The sequence below is a fragment of the Medicago sativa genome, chromosome 1, assembly GCF_051527215.1.
Source record: "Medicago sativa cultivar Bolivia chromosome 1, Bolivia_mono, whole genome shotgun sequence".
Taxonomy (NCBI): domain Eukaryota; kingdom Viridiplantae; phylum Streptophyta; class Magnoliopsida; order Fabales; family Fabaceae; genus Medicago; species Medicago sativa.
Window position 1 is genome coordinate 37021252 of NC_140749.1, and position 20218 is coordinate 37041469.

General features: G+C 33.8%; 2 protein-coding genes across 3 annotated transcripts; one reads left to right on the forward strand and one right to left on the reverse strand.

Moving 5' to 3' along the window:
- Window positions 1–1422: 1422 nt before the first annotated feature.
- Window positions 1423–12093, forward strand: LOC146954712 (pleiotropic drug resistance protein 2-like). Of its 2 annotated transcripts, none has more exons than XM_085717895.1 (19): window positions 1423–2061; window positions 2200–2320; window positions 3386–3474; window positions 4187–4271; window positions 4516–4806; window positions 4898–4988; window positions 5209–6270; window positions 6404–6507; window positions 6595–6760; window positions 7008–7139; window positions 7629–7774; window positions 8183–8515; window positions 8774–9064; window positions 9153–9236; window positions 9317–9450; window positions 9554–9781; window positions 10629–10800; window positions 10898–11152; window positions 11699–12093. In XM_085717895.1, exons 1-19 carry the CDS (start codon window positions 1709–1711, stop codon window positions 11966–11968), a joined length of 4407 nt encoding a protein of 1468 aa, XP_085574021.1. In that variant the 5' UTR covers window positions 1423–1708; the 3' UTR covers window positions 11969–12093. The 2 variants fall into 2 exon arrangements, with proteins under 2 accessions (XP_085574021.1, XP_085574024.1); XM_085717898.1 differs by having other exon boundaries at window positions 9557–9781.
- A 2560-nt stretch (window positions 12094–14653) lies between these two features.
- LOC146954713 (S-adenosyl-L-methionine-dependent methyltransferases superfamily protein) lies at window positions 14654–16373 on the reverse strand. The gene has a single exon (XM_085717900.1). It carries the CDS (start codon window positions 16255–16257, stop codon window positions 14833–14835), a length of 1425 nt encoding a protein of 474 aa, XP_085574026.1. The 5' UTR covers window positions 16258–16373; the 3' UTR covers window positions 14654–14832.
- Window positions 16374–20218: the final 3845 nt, after the last annotated feature.

Sequence of the window (20218 nt, forward strand, 5' to 3'; positions counted from 1 at the left end):
TGAGCAGGCAGAGGTATCACTGGGAGCGTGATATGGTCGATGCTGGCAGCCACCAACGGGTTAACCAAAAAAGACGTTGGAACTTTCCACTTACCATCGGCAATATAAAATAGATAACTTGTTGTACAAACGACGATAGATGGAAGGATGGATATTAAAAAAAACAAGGGGAGTACCAAACCAATTTTCAAGTCATAGATTAATGCACTCTCCATTCCCAATCAACCAAATAAAGTTTGCAAGAATTGTGTCCATATGCTCTTTCACCCCGAGCCAAACAAAGGATTTAAAATGACGACGAATCGGCCTACCAGAAGAGAAAAATCTTTGCTTAAAAAGCAATTATATACTTGAAAATCGTGGTTAATAAAGTTTATCATTGTGATTAATTGTGTTCTAAAGATGTTTCATGAATTTTGCCTCCTTATTATATTTATTAACCAGCTGAATGTAATTAACAAGATATTGAAACTGTGTTAACTAAGCAAATTATTGTCAATTTTTTTTTATCAAATTGATGTGCCAATAAATAACAAATTCCTTTAGAAATTTATGATGCGGGGGTCCAAGTCAGTATCTAAGGAGCAAATCTGGAAGTCAAGTCGGTGACAGCTTCTGTGAAGACATGGTTGCTTGTTCTTTACTGCATAATAAATAAAGTCTAAATTTTGATGCTTATTATCAATTTTTAAGCCATATGGTTGAACGGGTAAAGTCACTGTACATTAACTTAATTACTTTGGTGTTTTTGTTTTGGGTATATCTGTTTTGTTTGTTGTAAGGCAGGATGCCTATTCATGTATGAGACCCTCTCCTGGTTAATAATATAATATATACTATTTGCTTTTTTTTTTAAAAAATTGATTAGTCGGCTATTTATCAAATAATGATTATACAAAGTGTATAGATTGTGAACACATTTGATTTATTTAAAAAAAATATATATATTGATATTTGATAGGCTAATGCAGTGCCATTTCATTCACCTATACCTATACATAGATTTAACTTGATCCATACTCCATCTATCTATAATATCTAGAGCTCGTGTGCAAAACACATCGTGTTGAAGAAAAGATATTCAAAATGTTGCTTTAAATATTTGCTCATGTATCATTTGCTACACTGTTACCACCAATTTTTTCTTCATGCCAAATAAAATACATTTTTTTTTTTTCCTAATGAAAGAAAATATGATATTTTTGCTTTGTCCCATTCAATTGTCATAGGGTTAATGGAGCGTACAACGAAGGTAACATCCTAAGTCGGCTCTCGTCATAACCTTTGTCATTATTTGGTACTCAATTGCATGCTGTCTAAATTAACTCTACTATAGTATAATAGTATAAACATTAAGAAGTCTTCACTTAACACTAGACTCCTACGAGTTATTAATTATACTAGGAGGTATAACTCATTTCTGTCACGAAAATACTTGAGTTTATTATACCTCCTACATCTTTTTCATTTCATAATGCATTCTTTTTTTTTCTTGATATAGTTTTTCAATTGATCTCAAATATTACTCTTTGTCTTGGATAGACAATTTACCCTCAAATCAAAACCTAAGCATTTAGAGCTCAAAAACTTTAAATTTTCATGTATGTATTGTATCATCATGTCATAGAGTTCCTTGGTTTATTTTTACTTTTTAATGTTAATTTAGAACTATCAATTGAGAACAAAAAGAATACCATATTTAATTGATATGGAAGCAGAAATGGTTGAAGAAGATATTGTGAGGTCAATGAGTGATGTAAGGAAGAGGATGAGTTTCGGAGAGTTGATTCGGACCTCAGCAAGCTTCCATGAGAAAACTAAAAGCGAAATAAACGAAGAGCAGGATTCGAAATGGGAAGCTTTATGGAGGCTTCCAACATATGATAGAATGAGAAAAGGGATTTTGAAGCAAGTTCTTGATAATGGAAAGGTTAACTATGAAGAGATTGATATCACAAAGCTTGGAGTAGAAGAAAAGAAGCATCTTCTTGAGAGTATAATTAAGACTGCTGAAGAAGACAATGAAAACTTTCTCCACAAGATGAGGGACAGAATTGATAGGTTGATATAACTATAGCTTTTTTTAAGTATATTTGGTTTGATTTGAATTGCTTTTACTTTCTTTCTAATTCATCTGTTTTGTGCAAGGTTCTACTAACTGGTTTTACATGTCTTTTTTGTTTATTGCTGCTACTATAGGGTTGGAATTGAGATTCCTAACATTGAAGTCAGGTTTGAAAATTTATCAGTTGAAGGAGATGCCTATGATGGAACCAGGGCCTTGCCAACACTAGTCAATGCTACCCTCAATGTAATAGAGGTATGTTCAACAAATATAACCTTTTTTTTTTTTTTTTACCGACGTGTTAATCCAGTATCTCTGCACACAATTGCAAATACTATTAGGTCGGACTATTGCATTCATATGGTTCAGATTCAAACTCAAGTTCAAATTTGAATTCAAGACTACTAAATAAGCTTGAAGGAAGGAAGATCTTTACTATCTTATCTAAACAATTTTAATTATTCATGGTTTCTATACACAAGAAGAAACATACCATATCTATTTAGACGACTGACATGAAATTATGGTTCACACTTTCAATTTTAATTCTATCAGAATTTGAATTGGATAGAATCTTTTTTTGAGGGAAAATTGGATAGAATCTTAATTTTTATATATTGAAATAAATTAAAAATTGTGGTATACAATTATAATTCTTATTTAAATTAGAGTATTTTCTTTTCAGCAGAATTAGAATATTTTTAAATAGTTTATCAAAAATATATTAAATGAATTTTGTTTTGGGTATATGATTTTATGTTGTTGGCAAATCCGATTTGAATTATTCCTTCTATTTTTGCCATATGCATCACGGCATTACCTGCACCCTATTTGAAAATAGATGATACAGTGTAAAGAACATTACAGGGTGATAATTTGCTATAGTTTTATTTTTTTTGTCGTTAACATTTCCCTTAAAAAAATAAAATAATGTGTGAGTCCTGCATATGGTATAGTAATAATATTTTGTATTTACTTTCACACTTGTCAAAATGTTGGAGAGGTGAGGTTAACAGAGTAAAGAACACAACTCATTATAAAACTTCTCATCTACTAAAATCTTAATCCAATGAATATATAAGTGACGTCTTTTATATACATTCCTTTAGTGCATTACTAATCGATATGAGACTAATTACTCAAACAGATTTTAAATTAAAATAGAATGAAATGTGAATCAATGAAACACAAAGAATTTGTTATTATTTGTTTTGTTTCTATCTTTCCATTAACATGTAGATATAAGCAGTTCATATAACTTAGCTCTGCTTACTTATATTGACTTATGATCTTATATGTATTTGTGTTTGTGGCAAATAGGGACTTTTGGGCTATATCAAGATTTTGGCATTTAAGAAAAGGGTTGCCAACATACTCAAAGATGTTAGTGGAATTATAAAACCATCAAGGTACTTCAATTAGTGATGCTAAATCAAATCTTCTTTTTAGTGATGTTCCAAACATGAACTCAAAGTTAATTATGCATCAAAATCCTACATAAAGAGAAGAAATTTGTATTTCTTCATTTCATGTGAAATTGAGAAAATAAAAATTGATCATAAGCAAAATATTTCAATTATTAAGCAAAATAAGTTGTACTTCAACCCAATACAAAATAGAATCAATGTATTAAAACACCTCAAACAACTGAGAAGATTACCATACCATGCTGCCAAGGGCAAACCAACATTGCTCCCCTCCTTACATATATATAAGCTACTCCCTGGACAGGATTTTGATTTGGTTGATGATTGCATTACAATCAAGTCTCAACACTCCTTTAAAAATATATAATTTGTTTTCTCATAAACAAATGTGAAAACGTAACAGCTAGGCATATAATGCGTCGGACCCTCATGAATTTTCTCATAAAACATATCCACATAGCCCTTCCATCTATAGACATCTAACAGTTCAGATATTGTATGAGAACAAAGAACTAAAGAAGTGGTGGCCACTATTAGACATTACGAAAATAAAAATACAAGAATTAAGTTTAACATTGGAGTCAACCTTACAAAAATAAGTAAAACGGTCAAGAATAGAGTCATAATGAGTTTATAATTCCATGTTGTCTTTTTATCATAATAAATTCTTGAATACATAGCTCCTCTTTTTCAGAATGACTTTATTATTGGGACCTCCAAGTTCAGGAAAAACTACACTGCTTCAGGCACTTGCAGGGAAATTGGACAAGGATCTAAGGGTTTGTAATCCCATTCTAATTCCTTTTTCCAAAATGATAAATGCATCATATAAATGAATTGTAGCTCAATAGTTGTGAGTATGTTCTTAACATTAGTGATCATAATTTGTCATTTAAAGCATTTTGAATAACTCATTTCAAGAAGAAAAAAAGAAGAATCTTCATGATAATTTTTAAAAAGAATAACTATTTCCCATATATAAGTTTACCAAACATATGCAATGCATCATAACATTCTCAACAGGTATCAGGAAGAGTCACTTACAATGGTCATGAACTGTCAGAATTTGTTCCTCAAAGAACATGTGCTTATATTAGTCAGCATGATCTTCACCATGGAGAAACGACAGTGAGAGAGACGCTTGACTTCTCTGGACGCTGCTTGGGAGTTGGAACAAGGTATGATATGTTGACAGAATTGTCAAGACGCGAAAAAGTAGCAGGTATCAAACCAGATCCTGAAATAGATGCTTTCATGAAAGTAACATCAATGGAAGGTCAAGAAACAAGTCTTGTTACAGATTATATTCTCAAGGTTTGGTTATGCTATTACTTTTAAAGTTGATTAATTTTTAGTCAACACTAATCCAACTTTCTTTCATCTAATTTATTTATATAATACATAGATTCTTGGGTTGGAAACGTGTGCTGATATTTTGGTGGGAGATGAGATGAGAAGGGGCATATCTGGTGGACAAAAGAAGCGTTTAACCACTGGTAAGTGTCGTGTGCTTCTCGAATTGCATGTCTTTATAAAATCTTTACAAATGCTTCAGATAGACACTTACTCCAAGGTAAAACGGTGAATGACATATGTAACTATTTTGGTATAACTTCTCTTGAATGGTCAAGATATTATGGAGTAAAGTCAATTTTCTTTACAGAGTCATATTCATTTTATCAATTCTCAATCTCAATTCATAAAAACACAATGCAGGTGAAATGTTAGTAGGACCTGCAAAAGCACTCTTTATGGATGGAATTTCAACTGGTTTGGATAGTTCCACAACCTTCCAAATTGTCAGGTTTATGAGGCAAATGGTTCATATCACGGATGTCACTATGATAATCTCACTTCTGCAACCTGCACCAGAAACATACAACCTTTTTGACGACATAATATTACTTTCAGAAGGTGAGATTGTCTATCAAGGTCCCCGTGAGAGTGTTCTAGATTTTTTTCAAAATGTGGGCTTCAAATGCCCAGAAAGGAAAGGAATTGCAGACTTTTTACAAGAGGTAACTTCTAGAAAGGATCAAGAGCAGTACTGGTTCAGAAGGGACATACCTTATGAATACGTTAGTGTGCCTGATTTTGTAATCCACTTCAACAATTACAGCATTGGTAGAGAACTTCATGAAGAGATTAAAACTCCATTTGATTCTAGTAAAGCTCATCATGCTGCGTTAGTAAAGGAGAAGTATGGAATCCCCAAATGGGAACTCTTCAAGGCATGCTTTTCAAGAGAATGGCTATTCATGAAGCGCAGCTATTTTGTATATATATTTAAGACTTTTCAGATTACAATCATGTCTTTAATTACCATGACAGTGTTTTTTAGAACAAGAATGGAGCACGGTAAACTTGAGGATGGAGGAAAATATTACGGTGCACTGTTTTTCAGTCTTATCAATGTGATGTTCAATGGAGCAGCAGAACTTGCAATGACTGTTAACAGACTTCCTGTTTTCTTCAAGCAGAGAGATTTCCTATTTTATCCAGCATGGGCTTTTGCATTGCCCATTTGGGTCCTCAGAGTTCCTCTCTCTATAGTGGAATCAGTATTATGGATCATCCTCACTTATTATACTATTGGTTTTGCTCCAGCACCTAGTAGGTTTTTCCGTCAACTGCTGGCATTCTTTTGTGTGAACCAAATGGCCCTATCCCTTTTCCGGTTCATTGCTGCAATTGGAAGGACAAGAGTTGTGGCTAATACATTTGCTTCCATAACAATTTTAGTTATTTTTGTCTTAAGTGGATTTACTGTTTCAAGAGGCAAGTAGCAATTTCTCTTTATACATCTATACATATTACTAAAAAATATTTCAATATTAAATGAGATTTCTAATTTTTTATGTGAAATAGATTCTTTTTATCTAATCACTCCAAACCTTCTCTTCATATATAGATGATATTGAACCATGGATGATATGGTGCTATTATGCTTCACCTATGATGTATGGAATGACTGCAATAAGCAACAATGAATTTCTAGACAAAAGATGGAGTGCTGTGAGATCTTATTCTTGTTGAGATAATCATTTTCTTCAACCTTATAACATAACTATCAATTAATTACTGATTTTTCACTTTTCACAGCCTAATATCGACCCCAGAATTGATGAACCCACAGTTGGGAAGGCCTTTCTTAAGGCCAGAGGCATATTTACAGAAGCCTATTGGTATTGGATATCAATCGGTGCTCTTATAGGATTTTCTCTATTGTTCAATGTTTGTTTCATTCTCGCTCTAACTTACTTGGACCGTAAGTTTCCATCTTATCTGTCTTGATGGTGCATGTTTGCATCTGTAAAAACTTGTTTCTTAAGTTGTTATATAATCTTTATAACTCAATTATAAAAGAGGATTATAAAGGAACACTAGAAAGAGACCTATTAGATAACCATATCAAGAAAAGCAAAGCCACCAATCTTGCAACATGGAAATCAGTAACTATTTGAAAAATCGTTATAGAAAAAAACCTCTGATATCACTCTTAAATTAAATTGCAGCATTCAGAAGCTCAAAAAGTATCATAGTGGAACAGGAAGACAATAGGGAAAGCACAACGAAGCCCTCCTCAGTAGACAAAACAACAGGAGAAATGACAGAAAGTTCAGCTTCAAATGTTGAATCGTTTGAAGGTAATAATAAATTTTGTTTGAAAATAATCCCTAAAGTGCCTAATGTATATAAAAATCAAAAGTTATTCTTAAAATTAAAAAAATCCATCAAGTTAGTCCTTAAAATATAAAAAATTCGTCAAATTAGTGCCTACTGTGATACTAGGGACTGGAGAGACGGATTTTATATCGTTTATGGACTAAATGGATTTCATATAGTTTAAGGACTATTTATTATTTTCATATAGTTTAGGAACTAAATAGGAGAGAGAGAGTGATACTTGAAGGACTAAATTGTTAGTTTACTCTACTGTGTGGTGGTAGTCAAAAGAAACGCCAATTCTATCCTAAAATAATTTTTACCTTGACCAAAATGAGTAGCTTATTTATCTCTATTTCAAGTGTACCATTGATATGATTTCTGCATAATTTTTTTATACTAACATGCAATTTACCATAATTATTCATGCCAATTGGAAATGAACACTAAGATAATTGTGATTACTACAGGTGTTGACATGGAAGTAAGAAACAACACAAATAGCTCAATTCCTAAAGCTGCAAAGAATGAAAAATTCAAGAAGGGCATGGTGTTACCCTTTCAGCCTCTGTCACTTGTTTTTGAAAATGTGAATTATTACATCAATATGCCCAATGTAAATTCCTATTACCCCTGTTTTATCATATCCTCTTATTTCTCACCTCTAATACAACTTTATTCAGTGAAGGTTTTATTGTTAGCTTTGACATTTGTATTATTCTAGCTGTGCTAAATATTTGGATTTGACATTTATACTTAAAATACATAATGATTAAACATTGAGGAGTAGAAGGTATGTATGCGTATGTACATGCATAATATTGTTTATGACATGTGTGTGATCAAAGATTTCTATTATCACTAAAAGACAAATAAAATAAAGTTAAACACAGAAATTAAGTTTACATGGAGAAAAAAAATTGTATAATAAAGTCATCTTACTTCAATAGTAAATTTCAAATTATTTTGAAAATATATTATAGTATCACAACTCCCAAATATCACTTTAGTAATTTATAATCAGGAAATGAAGACACGAGGAATTGAAGAGAACAGACTCCAACTACTAAGAGACATAAGTGGTGCTTTTAGGCCTGGAATTTTAACAGCATTAGTTGGAGTAAGTGGTGCTGGAAAAACCACTTTGATGGATGTGCTTTCAGGAAGGAAAACTAGTGGTTACATTGAAGGAAGTATCAGCATATCGGGTTATCCTAAGAACCAAGCAACTTTTGCTCGGATTAGCGGTTATTGTGAACAAAATGATATCCACTCTCCCAATATTACAGTTTATGAATCTCTTCTGTTTTCTGCTTGGTTGCGGCTCAGTAAAGAAGTTGATATAGAAACACGAAAGGTATGTTATTATCAAACAAATTTTCATGTTAAACACCCTCTCATATGCTCTTATATCCCCACCTATTTAGTCAGAAACTTGACATTTGACAGTTATAAGATAATTATGCAAGTTTCACATGCATTAAGGTTATTTCATGTGGTTAGTGAGGAATCAATTATTTGTCACCGAACTCCATGCATGATGATAAGAAAAATTTCAATTAAGATGACACTCAAACAGATTCTAATAGTCTACAATTCTATTTATTATCTTCAGATGTTTATCGAGGAAGTTATAGAGCTAGTTGAGTTGCATCTAGTGAGAAATTTCTTAGTCGGCCTTCCTGGAATAGATGGCTTATCAACTGAGCAGAGAAAGAGGCTTACCATTGCTGTAGAATTGGTTGCAAACCCGTCCATTATCTTTATGGATGAACCAACAACTGGTCTTGATGCTAGAGCTGCAGCAGTAGTTATGCGTACTGTTAGAAACACAGTTGATACAGGGAGAACTGTTGTGTGCACAATTCATCAACCAAGTATTGATATTTTTGAAAATTTTGATGAGGTAAATATGAATTACAAGATTTTGAAAATTAAATTTTTATAATGATTTAGCAGTAACTATACTAACCCTTAGCAAATCTTGAGTTTAGCTGCTTTTGATGAAGACCGGTGGACAAGTGATATATGGTGGTCCTCTAGGTCGAAACTCTGAGAAACTTATAGAGTACTTTGAGGTGAACTTGTCCCTGATAATGTATAAACTTATATTAGTTAGATGTCAGTTACCTTACAGATTGTGCAAAACATTTTTCAGGCTATTACAGGAATTCCGAAGATTGAAGATGGATACAATCCAGCCACATGGATGCTGGAGATCAGTTCTCCTGTGGTTGAGTCCCAGCTTGATATAGATTTTGCAGAATTGTACAATAAGTCAAGCCTTTATCAGTAAGTAACAGTCATAGTCGATGCTATATTCTGAGGGATTCCTGCTTCTTTTTTCCCATATTCACTTGAAATTTCTCATTATAATTTGATAACATTTTTCCAGAAGGAACCAAGAACTGATAAAGGAACTATCCGTACCAGCACCTGGAACAAAGGACCTTTACTATCCATCTAAATACTCCCAATCATTTGTTACTCAATGCAATGCTTGCTTCTGGAAACAGTACCGCTCCTATTGGAGGAATCCACAGTATAATGCGATCAGATTCTTCATCACAATTGTCATTGGTCTTATGTTTGGACTTATTTATTGGAAAAAAGGAGATAAGATGTAAGTAATTTGATAGTATAATACTTCACCGGTACCTGTTAACTTACACCGTTTCAAGGTCCAATAAACAATGACATGTCTCCATACCAGTGGCCCTTAGCTTCTTGATCACAGCAATTTCCCCGTGATATCATTAGACATAGGACTATGGTGCATCGCACTCCACCCACAGGAGTCTTTCTTGTAAGGGTGATACCAAGATGCATTTTATTACATTGTCCCTTTTCATACTTGAGCAAATCGTATCCACTTAGGCACTCTACCCTTTTTGTCAAGACCCCAGCAGGGCAGTGGTCATCATTTTGTAGGGTTAAAAATATATCTCCATAAATTTCAATTGCATATACGAAAGTTTGCCAGGTCCCCGATTCTCAAATCTGTGAATGATTTACATCTTAGGCACATATTTTGTAAACAATTCTCAAATTCTCACATGCCCTTTCCAAAGGTTATTCTTCTAAGGCTTATTATTGTCTAAAGCCGAAGATTCTTCTTTTATTACTCTCCACTCTCTAGTCATACGCCGCAAGCCGTATGACCTGTTAACTTGTCTGGCATGCTCATCCTAAGAAAAAAATAATTGATCCTTAGCTAGAAAACAAGGCAACAATGTACATCATCCTTGATGTTTGATGTCTCTTCCTAATGAGATCTCTAATCCACAAAAGAAAAATTGTGAATAAAGTGCAGGATCGTGATATTTCTTCAAATCACTAGCACCAATAAGAACTATTGCTTTCCTTATCTGAGAACAGGTGTAATCAACAATTTATTTTTCCAAATGTACATGATAAAGTTATAAAAATGCAGTTTCATATTCATGAGAAAAAATATATCATATTTGCAGGCAAAAGGAACAAGACCTTTTGAATCTCGTTGGAGCTATGTATTCATCTGTTATTTTCCTTGGTGCAAGCAACACAAGCAGCGTGCAACCTATTGTTGCAACAGAAAGAACAGTTCTCTACCGTGAAAGAGCTGCTGGAATGTACTCAGAACTGACCTATGCGATTGGCCAGGTAAAACTACACAACCCTTTCACCCAAAACAACATTAATTAACAAAGATAAAATTAGCAAAATTACACAGTTCATGATAACAACTATTATTTTGCAGGTAGCAATTGAAGTAATTTATGTTGCAATCCAAAGTCTAATATATTCCAACATCCTTTACTGGATGCTTGGGTTCCAACCGCAAGTTGAAAATTTCTTTTGGTTCTACTTCTTCATATTCATGTCCTTTCTCTACTTCACACTATATGGAATGATGACTGTGGCATTGACACCAAACCACCAAATTGCTGCAATAGTTATGTCTTTCTTCATCAGTTTTTGGAACTTGTTCTCTGGCTTTCTTATTCCAAGAACGGTATGTGTGTGATCAGCAATGATCAAATATAGTTCTTACTCTTAATACCCTAGGAGAATATTCCACACCATTACTGAACCTATTAATAGCAACCTCTATCTTTTTAGGTCCCAGACCCTGTTGCCACTAAAGTGGGGTGCTTAGGGAAGGAAAATGGAAATCGCATTTTCAGTTAAAGGATATTAAATCTCTTAAGAAATATATATATATAAAAAATATCCTAATCAAATGAATTAGGCACATAGAGCCACATATACAGATGGACCCCAACAAACAAAAACTTGCTATGTTTATAACCTTATGGGATTGAGGTTTATGGATTAACTAGCCTGGAAAGAATAACTTATTGATAAGGAAATAAAAAATGAATATGTCTATATATAGTTATGTTACTATTGCAACAAATGTTTTATTTTTTTAATAAATACCATTTCTTGGTTTTGAGACAATTATTTTACAACACTTGTTAAGATCCTTGGAAAGATGCTGACAGTCTAATTTTTAATGATCATCCAATTTTTCAACTAGTTGTTTTTCACGTTGCAGCAAATTCCTATATGGTGGAGGTGGTATTATTGGGCATCTCCTGTGGCATGGACAATATATGGACTGGTGACAACCCAGGTGGGTGACAAGAACAATTCAATAGAGGTTCCTGGATATAGGCTCATGACAGTAAAAGATTATCTTGAGAGGCGATTAGGTTTTGAACATGACTTCCTTGGATATGTTGCTTTGGCTCATATTGCTTTTTGCCTTCTCTTCCTTTTTGTATTTGCCTATGGCATCAAGTTTTTAAACTTCCAGAAAAGATAATCACACACGGAATAAATGAATATGAGAACTGAGAATTGTCACACGGAAAATGATATTAGGCAAAATTACTTGTAAAACAAATATGCAGAACTTGTATACTATAATGACATATTGTTCAATCTTCAGTATGACTGTTCTTAATTTCCTCGGTGTATTGATGTTTTGCCAGATCGTTTGACGATAAGCAATACAAAGGTAATTTACATATGATTCATCGCATATAAAAGGGGAAATTGAACTCGTCTCCCCTAAGTGTGTTTGATTGAAACACACACCTCTAGTTTTTAATTGAACACTAACCTCTCTTTTTTTTTTTCTCCAAGTGACACACATTCCTTAGAGTATAATGTTGTTTGTTCTGAGTTAATAAACCACAGATGCAGTGTTACATTAGCCACACCTAACTGATCTACAACTCGTTGCCTTGTGGCATCAGTGTGTTCCCTAGATGATGCATATAAATTTGAAGGTAAAATATAGAATCCATTGTTATTATCTAACCATAAGATTCTTTAAGGTACCAGTACTCTCTACAGCACTGCAAATTTTACTGCTGTTTCAAAGCCGTTGGATTTTGGTCTAGTATTGAATCCACCCAGATCCAACGACTCCAAAGTCACTACAACAAAAAAGTAAATTAGCGGCGATTTTTGGTGGAAGCAGTGGCAGTTTACACCACCGCAAATGAATTGAGTTTCGTGACTTCGTAATCCATGAGTTATCCATTGCTTCAAGATTATTATTCTAAATTTCAAATAAATCACTTAATAAATCTATAATAGGTCATATGACAATCAAAGTTTTGAAACACTTAAAAAGAAGGGGAGAAAAATCAACACTTATCACCGTCACAAACTCCCATAAGGTAGAAGAGTTTATCTCAACTTTCTCAGAATGATTAGTTTTCTGCCACTAATCCAACATTTGAGAGCTCTATAGTGTTTTTTGAAAAAAGTAAATTATTTGAAGTTTTAAATAATAAACACAAAGCATTCGAGCCTAGTTATATTATATTAACCTTTGGCGTGGGAACAAAAACAAACATTTGGCACATATTGATATACATGCACATTCTGACCTTGGAAAATTCCCATTAGCTTATCCACAATGTCCATTAAATATTGTAATGATATCAAAATGCAAGATGCATTTAAATATTCTCAAATCATCTTAAAAAATAAAGATGAAATTTGATAAATGTTCATAGCACAAACTTGCTATGAAATGAAGAGCATCAGAAGAGATAAGGACACAACGAAAAGTTGTCAAAAGAAAGATTGTGGTACAATCAATTAATTCAAGTCAGTAAAACGATATTAATTCAAGTTAGAAAAGAAAGAAGTAAAGTAAATCATAGACTGTCGGGCTGGATGCATTTAGTAAAGGATTCATCCTAGAAGAGCTGTGAAAACAGAGAGCAAAGAAAAAGTTGTGGATGGTTAACCGATAAGTCTTCCTTTTTAAAATCTAAATGAATGAATTCAATATCTTTCTATTGAGATATTATATGAAAACATGCACCTTAAATGAAGTAAAAAATGCAAACAGACAAAAGCAATTTACATCATAAACACCAAGCGGATCACCTCTCATAAACACCAAGTCTGAGATGCTTATACTATTTGCTACACAGCTCCTAACTAACACAGATAGATTTGTCCTGCAAATGCAAACAACGGTAAATATAATGATAGAAAATAAACACAGGCGAATAGAAAATAAAGGAGAAAAAAAAACAGGTAGAAAGGCCATATTCCTGTATTCACGTGATCAAAATAGTCGCAGCAACCCAACATATGTTGATTTGGTTATTAAAAAAATGAGAGCTTTTTCTGTCAAAAAAAAAATGAGAGTTTTTAAAAGCCTTACATTACAACTGCTCTTCACAAATGAAGTCTCGCTCTTCTGCTATGCAATAAAAACTTCAAGCCTGAGATGACCCTGAGAATAGGGGTTCAGTTTTGAAATTTGAAAATCACAAGACCATTGATTTCTACATTTTTACCTTATGCTCCGTGTATAGGAAAAATTAAAACCCACATGAGTTCAAAAAATTAATAGTATCAAGCACACTTGTAGGAAGTATATATAATATAAAAACAGTGAAACAATTGTAAATTAAACTTTACCCTTTAAGGCATTTGTTGGCCTTACACAGTAAACACAACCAGTTTTAACATAATAATAGGATAGGAATTACCAACAAACTTATACATTTTACTCTAATATACTCTAATGAATTATTTGTGTTTAGGTGTGTTTTAGATAGAATAAGGATGAGAAGATAGATTCTCATTCAGTTGTTTTTTTATGTTGGTTTGGGGGAGAGAGATAGAGAGAGACTGGACTCTCTAATTCCTAGAAGATTGGTTATTTGTAGCAATTACTGTTTACATTTCCTGTCAACTGCATAACTGTTTCTGCAAGGGAGTTATTCCGCAGACAGTGTTAATAACAATTATCACTCACCCAACAGCAAAGTTTCTATAACCTTTACAGTGATCATTTATCATCTCTCTGATGTCCACAAACCACAGTTCAAAGGTACTTGGTAGCAGAAAGCTATGAATACAATCTTCCATTAAGATTCCTTAATGATAAAGTATGAGTACAGCTTTCAAATCAACCAAAGTTGAGAGCAACTAAGAAACAGTAAATTTACCAATTATCATACTTGCAAATTGATTTAACAAAGGTGCTGCTTTTATTGATAATATTGTAATTACAGTGTCTGGTCAATTGACTTAAAACAGCATCTCTACAGAATAGCAATGATGCATGAGAGAAAGATTCTTCATCTTGCATCATGGTATCAAAACTACTACTAATACATCTTCAATTAGGTTTTTTCAACAAGTGAGATATTATATCTTCCTTATGGAATTTATATATGTTTCAGGAATAACTGATTTCAGTCGCAGAAGAAAAGGGTTACTGCAGTCCCCAACAGAAAACACCTGAGGTGATACTGTCGCAATGAGAATGAAATTTTCACCATTCCCCACATCTATCTTGTAAAGATCATGAAAAACTTTCTGAAAAAGATTTACTACGTTGTCATAGAAGGACTGACTTGGAGAAATGACATTGATAGCAAGAATTCCAAATTCAGAAAGAACTAATTTAGCAGCAAGAAGAACACGCTTTCTAACAAATTCCAAAGGTGGAGAACTTATACCATCTCTTATATCGCTTGAATCCAAATCGATCATAACAGCATCAAACTTATGATGAGTGCCCTCATCATTCACCATGTGCCCAAAACCATCAGGCTCAGAATCATCAAAAGAACTCTTACTGCGTTGTTTTACACGGTCTGCAAGTTTGTTCATATATTTAACAGCGTCTCCAACAATAACACGAATAAACTCAGAGTCTTCTAATCCAAAGTAGTTCTTTGCCACCTTCAAAACCTCGTTATCACTATCAACACCGACGACCTCAAAACCCAACTGAATTGCCAGAAAAGTTAACAAAGCCCCACCTCCAACCCCAAGGCATAAAGCTTTCGGTCTAAACCCATTTAAAATTCTTCCATCTATATACTCACTTATCAATGAAAGGCTAGCCACCATAGGTCCTAAGTAAGGATGAACCAAAACCCGAAGATCAGGTATAAACTTTGTATCACCAATACAAACATTATTCGAACCAGAATCAGTCTCAGGAACAATAAGAACCTCGGATTGAATCAAATTAGGCATCCTCTTAAACCTCAACCGCCTTCGAAATTCTCTTGAATCATTCTGAGTTTCGATTTCGACATCTTCGACTAGCATTTGACCAACATGAGAACTAAGACATTGATGTATAACTAAACTAGAAATTAAATTATCTTCATAACTCAAAATGGGAATCTCAGGTAAAGTCCCATTTAAAAACAAAGATTTAGGAGACAAAGCTAGAAGAAGAGGTTTAGACCAAAGGTGAAATTGTTGATGAAGCAATGAAGAATTGAATGGACGATGGTAAATATGTTTAGAAGAATGAGGGTGAAGACCAATGAGAATGAAACGGGAAATTGGTTGTGGAGAAGAGGAGAGAAGTTGGAGATGACCTGATTGGGTAGAGAAGATCCAATCAGATTCACGGCCTTCAGGAACTAACATGGAAGCAACGTGTGGTGGTGATGATGATGATGATGAGTGGAGTGGTGAGTCGAGAACAGCGACTCGGATGAGTGAGTTTGAATGTGAAGAAGTTGGATTGGGATTGGGATTGGGATTGGGTAGAGTGAATGTGATGAAGCGAGAAGGGGTTAGGGTTTCAAAGGTTGATGCATCCATCATCACAGCAACACTATTCTTTAGTTACATCTTCCACATCTTTGTTTATTCAGGAGAAACAGCAACGGTTTTCATTCTCGTTTTAAGGCTCTGTTTGGATAGTTTAAAAAGGACGGAATGGAATGAAGTGGAATGAGGTGGAGCAGAATGCCACTATTTGGATATTTTATGACAAAGCGGAATAAGTTCTAACATTTTCATTCCATTTTTACCCTTGTTTAATATGGGTGCATTTCTGGCATCTTCTTGTGTATACCCTTTATGAAATAATCAACATTACACAACACTGTTATATATAATGTAATTATAACATAAAGTTTAGCATTATCGTGTCAAAAAACAGTAAAGTTTAACACTACATAGCTTAACCCATATATAAGACGTGTTGCAAATATATCAATCCTACATCTATTAATTTTGCTAAAAATATCAAACATTAAGTTTGTTGAAAAGTTGTCATCATGTATGTATAGGAGCCTTTTTTTATTGCACAGTATGTATAAGAGCCTTTTTTATTGCATTGTTGTCACGATTTCAATGATGTCCACTTCAGAGTATCCATGTGGCTCAACAAGAAGAAGAATGCACGATGGAGAAGCAGGGTTGCAGAGGAGCACGCGTGTATAGAAGAAAATGCATTAGAAATGGAACGTCTTATATGAAATGGAAAAGAGGGATAAAATCAAAATACATTACGACTGTGTTTCATTCCATTGCTTACACCCAAATTGGGGGGAATGGAAAATAGGAGAAGAGGGTGGTATTGGATGGAATGAGTTCCATCATGTTCTATTTCATTCCATTACTTTTTTACAAAACCAAACAATGGAATCCCACGCCATTCCATTCCATCCCACATCACCAATCCAAACAAAGCCTAAATGGGTCACACTAAATTTAAGTGGGACATACGTCATTTAGTGTAAACCAGTTTAGCTTCAACCAATTAACACTTGTGATCAGTTTAGACGAATAAATCAAGTGTTGGGTAACCCACTTTGGAGATCTAGTTAGATACAAATGGGTGGATTTGGATGGTTAAAATGTGTCAAAGAGAATCAATGGATGCTTCTATTAGGCGAGATCGTGTGGAGAGGTTGGAAGCAGAAGGGGAGTGCCCAAGCGTGGCAAGACAAGGGAAAGGGAAGGACACGCCGTGCTAATGGCGAGGGAACATCTCAGGGGAACGATCTGAAGCCACACTACGAGCCCTAGATGGAGATTGAGGAGCAGGTGGAGGGTGATGTAACGCCCTACTTTTATTATTTATTATTTTATTGAGATTAGATGTCTTTTTATAATTTAGTCGACTTATTTTGATGAGTGATATTTTGTTATGTTATACGCTGATATTTACTAGTATAATATATATGTTATTTGGTGTAGAAATATATTTGTTATTTTGTGTGGAAATATATATGTTATCTGGTGTAGAAATATATTTATTAGTAGCCCCTATTGTATATATTTAGTGGAAGAATATATTTAGTGGGAGAATATATTTAGTGGAGAAATAAAATTATTAGAATAAGTAGATTTGGGGGCTGAAATAGAAAGAAGAAAGTTATTGGGCCTAAATAGATTTAGGAAGAGTGATTAGTATTATAAATACGGAAGCTTAGGTTAGAAAGAGTTTTATGTTAAACCGCTTTTTGGAAAAGAAGAGAACAAGGAGAAAAAGGGAGAAAAGACAAGAGAAGAAGAGAGAACCCTGGAGGCTGCCGATTTCATCTGTTATAAGGTAAGGGTGAGACTATCATTCGGTAATATTAAGTCTGTAATTCTGAATTTGCAATTAACCTGTTCTAGGATTAGTTTGTGAGAATTTGTGAATTAGGGTTCTGAGAGAGAATTAATGATTAGATGATGAGAACTTGATAGATTGATGTAGAAATTGTGTGCAGACCTTAGATATCCATGGGTAATCATAATCATAGAGCTTGAAGTGAATTTATGTTGTTCTTGAAGGTTTTCGTGAAAAATGGGTCAAATGGTGATTTTTGTTGAAAGGGTGTTTTAGTTCAAGTTTTATATGGATTTGGGTGTCTTTTCATGTTTAGAAACGTTTAAACAAACTTTGGGACCAAATTTGAGCTTAGGGGATTCAAAATTGGGATTTTGGGACAAAATGGGTTTGAAACCCGGAAGTTTTTGAAGGATAAATTATTATTTATTTCATTTATGATTTTTAAAAAGTGTAGCATTCCGTTTAAGTTGTTAAACTCTGATTTTTATTAAGAAATTTTAATGTTGGGAAAACGGGGTGTTACAGGTGATGTTGAGCAACAGGTGGGTGTGGAGCTAGAGCCATAGCAGCTGGATGACTATCCTGTGGAGCCAGAGCCATGTATCATGTTCACGTGTGATAATAGTAGTCATTACGTTATTTTTTAGTCATATTTGTGTCCTTTTTGTAATGTTTTGAGAGTCAAATGCTTGTATACATGGTTAAATCAGCTCAAGATTCATAAAAGAGAAGTTTTGCACAAATTGGAGAAGAATGCAAGAATTTAGCTACTGGAGAAATCTTGCCACGATGGACCTGGATCATGGCACATTTGAAGCGTGGAATTTACCTGAAATGCTGAAAAATCATGGCACGATGGATGTGTAATGTGCCATGATGGTTGAGTAAATTTGCTGCCACGTAGGATTAATGAGCAAATCTTGCCATGATGGTCTCAAAACGTGGCACGATGGTGGGCTTTTATGAAACCCTGATTCTTTGTCTATAAAAGCCAGATGCGATCAGAAGCTTGGGGTTCGATTTTGGAGACCTAAACAGAGCATAGACGGCACCAGGAAGCTGAAGAACATGCAGTGGATCTCACCAAACTCATAGTTGGTTCTGATTTATGTATGTTCTATTATTTCTATGTCTATGATTATGTTAGTTATGAGTAGCTAATCTTCTCAGTTGATTGAGCCATGATGAATCTATTTTGATATGTGAACCATGTAGCGAACTCTCTTTATTATCAATAACATTTAGTCTTTATTCATTATTATTTTTGCTTAATGCTTTTCTTAATTTCTTGTGTATGACTATTAACCCTAGCTTCTATTGATTGCTTGAATTGAAATTAGGTTTCAATTGACTACTAACCCTGGCTATTGAGCAGGACATAGTAATTTTGATTAACTCAACATATGAAACTAAAGACAGGAAGTTGAAAGTTAAGACTTAGGGTTAACGAACTAGAACATCGCTTCCAACGTTATTCAACCGGTTTAAGAGATTAAAAGGTTATAACCTAGGAAAGGGCTTTGAGTCAAGAGATTGATCAAATCTAATAAGTTAATCTGTCGTAAAGAATGAATAACTGTTGAGATTAAAGAGAGATAAGCTATTTCACATAAAGCAATAGAGGATTCACCGACTTGATCATCTATTTTAATCCAATTATCAAACCATTTTATCTACCTTGTATTAAGTTTTATGCAACCAAATCCAACTACCTAGGGCAACCCATAAATTTACTACATCCTTTATTTTAACGCTTTTGCCGAGTAGAAATTTACAACGGTCCTCGTGGATTCGATCTTTATTACTACTTTGATAGTTTTTGGTACACTTGCCAATTTTCTATCAAGTTTTTGGCGTCGTTGCCGGGGATTGTTGAATTATTTCAACGAGGCGATTTCGTTATTATTTAGGATTTCTGTCATTTATATATTTGTTTATATATTGAAAAAAAAATGATTTGATCCCTTTCATGTTTATCTTATTGTACTTTGCTACTAAAAAGTTTATCCAAATTTTGCAGCTATGATAGACAGGTTACGCCTTTATGACACAGAAGAGATTGTTACGTTGGAGTATGAAGAATATCTGCTATCTTGGAAGACAAAACATTTGGACAATAAAATCTCAAGATTAAATGCGATATGTGATCATTATGAGGCAAATTAACCAGGTAGTGATTGTGAAGGGAAGAAAGAGGTGATCAACATCGATTACAAT

Excerpts from the sequence above, each read along its gene's own strand:
- LOC146954712 (XM_085717895.1), top strand. The coding sequence starts at position 1,709 with ATGGAAGCAGAAATGGTTGAAGAAGATATTGTGAGGTCAATGAGTGAT. Across the intron at positions 3,475-4,186 it reads GGAATTATAAAACCATCAAG|AATGACTTTATTATTGGGAC; the intron begins GTACTTCAATTA and ends CCTCTTTTTCAG. Across the intron at positions 6,508-6,594 it reads TAGACAAAAGATGGAGTGCT|CCTAATATCGACCCCAGAAT; the intron begins GTGAGATCTTAT and ends CACTTTTCACAG.
- LOC146954713 (XM_085717900.1), bottom strand. The coding sequence starts at position 16,257 with ATGATGGATGCATCAACCTTTGAAACCCTAACCCCTTCTCGCTTCATC.